Source organism: Phyllobates terribilis, unplaced genomic scaffold (genome assembly GCF_046119375.1).
Source record: "Phyllobates terribilis strain yellow unplaced genomic scaffold, ASM4611937v1 Scaffold_11__3_contigs__length_659146591, whole genome shotgun sequence".
NCBI classification, from domain to species: Eukaryota; Metazoa; Chordata; class Amphibia; order Anura; family Dendrobatidae; genus Phyllobates; species Phyllobates terribilis.
In genome coordinates, this window is record NW_027362771.1 from 93,191,419 (window position 1) to 93,197,418 (window position 6,000).

At 39.0% G+C, this 6,000-nt stretch overlaps 1 protein-coding gene across 2 annotated transcripts in view; it reads left to right on the forward strand.

The window, feature by feature from the left end:
• The window catches only part of PPARGC1B (PPARG coactivator 1 beta), a 137,109-nt gene extending 131,713 nt beyond the window's left edge, over positions 1–5,396 (forward strand). For both annotated transcript variants that reach the window (XM_073651341.1, XM_073651342.1), the window contains exons 10-12: positions 1,699–1,817; positions 1,936–2,090; positions 2,822–5,396. In XM_073651341.1, coding sequence (XP_073507442.1) covers positions 1,699–1,817; positions 1,936–2,090; positions 2,822–2,925 — 378 coding nt within the window. In that variant the 3' untranslated portion in view covers positions 2,926–5,396. The remainder of the gene's footprint in view (positions 1–1,698; positions 1,818–1,935; positions 2,091–2,821) is intronic.
• The last annotated feature ends 604 nt before the right edge of the window (positions 5,397–6,000 follow it).

Genomic DNA, 6,000 nt, shown 5'->3' on the forward strand with positions numbered 1-6,000 from the left:
AAACTGATTCTATCTCAACTCCTGCAGCTAGTAAACTAAGATACATGGCTAGAATCAAGATCTCAGCTCCTACATCATTATGCTGTCAGATTACATGGTAAAAACCTGCTGACACAGTCCCTTTAATTATGTCACAAGTTCCTGGTAATCCACATATCTTAACTTCTGTCCACTACTTTGGAATATTATGTGTTTAAAACCCACCTGCACAGATTGAAGCTTCTTACTGACTGAAATTTCCTGTCCCTGACAGTAGTGAAATATCTGTAGGTTGCACAATATGAGGTTAATCCTCCACCGAAGAATAAAACCCAAAGTTCTTACCCAACAGCCCAGAGCTCCACTGCTGCAATTTACATGGACCATGATGTCCTTCAAAATTATACTGCTACCAGCCAAATGCATTGGAAATTCAATAAAGAGAGAATGGTGCAACCTCTTCACATTCTTAATGCTTGTTCCATAATTCAGCAGATTTTAATAGGATTTGTCATTTTGATTTTAGGAAGCAAATATCAACTGACCATATTGAATATATAAAAAATGTACTCCACGAGCAGCGTCTTCCACATTGATTATATCTGATGCTTGTTTGTAGTGATACAGGAGACACAATATATACACATCTAGATTGATACGAAGCATTATGTTTTAGAAAAACTGCTTTCTTCAAATTACAAGTTAAACGGCAAAGCTAATAATGTTGGTTATATAAAGTGAATCTGTCATCCCAATCTGAGGGCAGCGTAAAATAGGAATAAGATTCCAGTGCTGGGACATTTATTGGGCTTCTCACTCTTATACTTGCTGCAGCTCTGCTAGTCTTCTCAATGATGAGCTCTGTCTAACACTGCCCAGGTGTTTGACCACCTTCTGTTTACTCTGTGCTTAGGCAAAAAGCTGCCAATCCATGGTGGGGTATGAAATTGCTGGAGCTCATGAATATCAAGGGCTACATAGCAGGAGCTTCTCACAAAGAAGGCTAGCAGATCTGTAGCAGATCAACAGTGTTTTATCAAAATTACAGCAAGAAGCCCAATAAGTGACTTAGATCTCAGATGGGGCTGTGTATACCTGCTGCCAGATTCTCTTTAAGACTTTTCTATAGGTGCCTCCTTAACATGTAAACATTTACTGCGTCCAAACTTGAACAGATTTAAATTGTCGGAATCCATGTTGTAAAAATGACTTAAAAGGATTGTCCAATGAAAACCAAGTTATAACCTATATTGGTAGTGAGGGTCCAACCACTGGTATCCACACCGTACAACAGAACTAGGAACTTTTATTCCCATTAGAATGGAGCTGGACTGGCAATGCCCAACTGCTGCTCCAGTCATTCCCTTTGCATCCAACTTTTTCTAGCATAGAAAATGAGTGGACTAATGGTCAGGCATGCACACTGCCTTTCATTCTAATGAGAATAAAAGTGCCTCTTTGGTGATAAAAACTCCCAGTACTACCGATCAGTGCAGGTACCAAAGATCCTGTGGATAACTGATCACTTTCTTTTGCCGGACAACCCCTTAAAGGAGACCTAAAATCTTGCCTAGCATAATGGCGGTACAGTTGGTAGAATAAGTAAAACCATAGAAAGTGCATCACCAGAGGTTTTTCTGCACCCTCTTTTTACCTTTGTGTACACCGACGCTTCACCCTATTAATTAAACTAAGACTTATGTTGTCTTCTCTCTACAGGATGAAGGGCGCCTCATCTGCATCAGAAGCCTCTCCAACAGCATTACTGCTAATGAGCTGAAGAGGAGGTTTGAAGTCTTTGGAGAGATCACTGAATGTCTGATTCTCAGCAGAAGCAGGTACAAGTCTGTGTGTGGAGGAGCAGTCCATACCCCATCATACATATGTGCTGTGTTATAAATGAGGCGCAATCAGTTTAGTAGTTTTGGGATTTACCCTTCCTGTCTTGTATTCCAGGAGAGATAAATTTGGCTTGATCACGTATCGGTATCATGAGGATGCCGCGTTGTCTTTAAAGAAGGGTCCTTCCCTGAGAAAAAGGAATGAGCCTTCCTTTCATATGAGCTACGGAGGTCTCAGGCATTTTTTTTGGACCAAATACACTGATCTAGGTAAATTTAATAGCCACGTAAGTTACATGTTTCTGGGAAATTTAGATCATGGGATTGGATTTTCTACCGGTGTGGTATAGCTCATCTAGCTTTAAACATTAACAAGCCTAAATTGAGGGGTTGTCCACCTTTGGGGACAATTTGTTTTTACTTGAATGTATTTGTTTAAGATTAAAAGTCATTTTTTGTATTTGGGTTTTGTAAAATTTTTGCATCATTTGCCTTCTAGAGAACTTTCAGTGATCTTGTTCTAATGGTCTGAAAAGAGTTTGTAACGGTTTTAGCTGTCTTTTTTTTAACTTTCAGCAGATCACATCAAAATTTAATGTACAGGGAAACAAAAGGCCAGTAAAACCCAAATGATGCATCATTTTTAATGATTTTTAGTCCAAAATACATGCATTTAAGTAAAACAAAATGTCAACTGCATTTTAGCCTCAATGTTATAGAAGACAATAGTTCTACTGAACTCTCTAGAACTTTTTTAGTGGCCCACTTTAGTTTCCACATGCCGTATATAATTTTAGCTTTTGTAAAATTTAAAGGGGTGGTCAACCTTATTTTAACAAATGTGCAGGGGACTTTTTGGCACTTACTAATACAATAGTATCACAGGTTCTCCTCCTTTTGTGGAATCCTTCTTTGAGGAAAGCTGAAACGCAATGGATAAATGAATCCTTTCACATTTTTGCTGAACTGCTGTAACTTTTCTTTTCTTGTTTGATCATCAGATTCAAATGCGGCAGAGCCGTCTACGGCTGGGATGAAGAGCAAGTACGAATCGATGGATTTTGACAGCTTGCTTAAGGAGGCACAGAGAAGTCTGCATCGATGACAGCCTTATTATGGAGGAGTACCTCAATACCTCAGTCAAGGCACTTCCAACATGTTTACGTTTTTCGAAACAAAGTGGAATACAGATACAAACGACTTTATCCTTTTAAATTGATGTTTACATTGAACAAAGCTGCTTCTGTATGTGATCTTCCCATGGTGTTGCTGTCTCACTGCCACATTTGAGTATCCTTGCTTTTTTTTCGGGTGCGTCTGTAGACATAAAGTCCTTCCTTCTTCCCTTGTGGTTGCAGCTGTGTTCTCCATAACATTTTTGTCTGTAGTGTGTAAAACAAATCACCACAAAAAAAAGTATTTTGTGAATAGTCTGGATTACAAAACTACTTTTAATAGAAAGATGTATATTCTTAAACTTTAAAAAAAAATGTATTTATGGTTCACACGTACTGTATTTCATATTGTCGTTTGCTTCATTTTGAACTATGCACTCTAGTGAGGTGTTTGCAAAAGATCAGATTTAATCCTAATACATTAAGAATCGTTGCGAATCACTGTAAATCTGGACGACTGGGGCATTGAAAACGATTGATTTCAGTCTGAAGATCATCTATGTGTCATGGTATTGTAATGACGCTGGATCACTCTGTTGTGCTTTTGTTTTTCCTTCTGTTTCCTGCTTTATTTTCTTCCTCGAACCTTAACCTCTTCCCTTATGTATTAATTGAGAGCCAGTTTGGTACATGCACAACATGCAATGAATTAATGAACCTAATACTTTTTAATATGACGTTCACATTCCTTTATCGGAGATGATGATGCTGAGAACATTTGTGTTGTGGACATCCATCTGCCAGAAAAGAAGACAATGCAGTTTCTATGTCCGTTCAGCACTTTGTTATCATCAACATCTGCTACTAGTATGCACAATAGTAATTCGGAATGCAGAATTTGACTTTGCAGTTCAGGTGTACCCATAAATCCAGTATTCCCCATGTGATTGCCCTGTATTCTGATAATGTCACATACCGTACGACTTCTTCCCAAAGATTACCAAGGAGATGATCCTCCTTCTCACTTTATTATATGCAGTGAATTCATGGTATCATGACATGACTGACAGCAATACACAGCTGGAATAATGCCCGCCATATCCCCACTGAGACGCAAGTGTTTCTGGGGTAACATTTTAGCATAGTATAAAAGCCATTCTTTCCAATGACACGGGAGCGTTGTAAATAGCGCCATCCATCTACACTTGGGACTGCTGAAGCCGTTTTCTATATGTTTACCAGGGTAGCATAGAATGTAGGATTAAGCCATTATGTGTAGTTTAGGAGACATAGCCTTACTTCTTTAAAATAGTTACCGGTAGGTATCTCCGGTCTTATTTTTTTATGTTCTGCCAAAGTTTCCAGCAGCTCCTGCGAATCCAAGGATTGAACATACCTCTTTGGCAAACACCTTATTGTAGATCTGCCTTTATCTGTCATAGTATTCCCATACAACAACGATGTTTACATGTGATTGCTATATAGTTTACTGTAGAATACAATATAAATATATATAAAAATATATATGAATATAATGTTGCCCTTAGGGCGAATTGTTACGTCCTGTGCCGTGTTAATAGTTTTGACAACAATATGTGGAATATTCTCCGAATAGATGTCTACAGTTTACACAAAGCACATATGTTGCATTGGGGATTTAATAGTGCAAGGGTTAAAGATGAATAATTCAGCTTTCTAGGGGCTGTTTCAGTGGCAGGTAAGTGACTCCTTGTAGCCTATACATGGCCAGTGAATCTCCTGCTTCTAATGTCCGGTAGTGCTTCCTTTTGCTGACCAGCTACGTCTGGCTCTCATTCTGACAGAGGACATGACGGCAGAAGCTTTCGTGACTATTTAGTCAAGAACCTGGTGTTTTAATCTGAGGGATTTAAGAAGTGTAAAAATTTCTTTCCATGAGGCCTTTAGATATTATTTAGCAAGCTTATTGTCCAGCACTTATGCAAAGCGTACACGCACAGGTAGTCTCATTGCGGGTCCACCATTAGTATCTATGTTAATAGACCATGCTTGATTATCATTGTTTATTTACATGGTGTGCACTTAACACCTATGAATGTATTTCATGGTAGATTGTGGCCTGTGATGACGGTGACAAGGAATTTGTGATGATAATTGTGTCTTTTTCAAATAAATTAATTTACGGGATGTGCGAATAGTCATTTATTAAACTGGGTTGGGATATACTTTGTTTTTTTAGCAGCTGCAGGATTAAGTATGTTGTTCCGCAGCAAATATTTCCAAATCCAAGTGTAACCACTAGTGATGAGCGAGTATGTTCTGTTAACCCTTTTGGCGAGCATGCTCGGGTGCTTGCCGAGTATCTTCAGCATTTTCGGGTGTTATGTTTGAGTTGCGCTGTGTGCATGATTTGCGACTGCTTGACAGCTTTAATACATGTGAGGAATGCCTAAGAAACCTGCATTCCTCACATGTATTAAAGCTGTCAAATAGTTGCAAATCATGCGCACAGCACGACTCAACCATAACACCCAAGCATGCTGAAGACACTCGGGAAACACACAAGCATGTTCGTAAATCTCAAGTAATGAGCATGCTCGCTCATCACTAGTAACCACCTAATGGGGGTCACAATAAAAGGTAGCCAGATCATCAAATCTTCAATAGAGTTCATGCAATACTAAATCTAGAACTGATGGCTAGAGTTCTTCATCCAATGTATTTATTGGGTGAAAATGTAAAATGCCCATTAATTAACACTATGTAATAGTCTGTTGTGTGGTCATTCGTCGACAGCGTATGAACTTATCGTATTTACTGTGCACGTTATATCGGCATATTAATATGCTAAGCATTTGTATGGCTAGGAGCAAGCCTAGACAGGTCTTGGGTTGGTGATGTCACCGCACCATGCTCAGTGACATCACTTAATGACATCACTTACTGCCAATGTTGGCGGTATATATGATGTCGTCAGAAGCTCTTACTTAATTTAAATGGGTCAGTGTTGTCAACATACTGTATAAGCGCATAGGATGGATTGAAAGGCGCCTGAGGAAGCCATAACCAGGTGAGCACATAAGAGG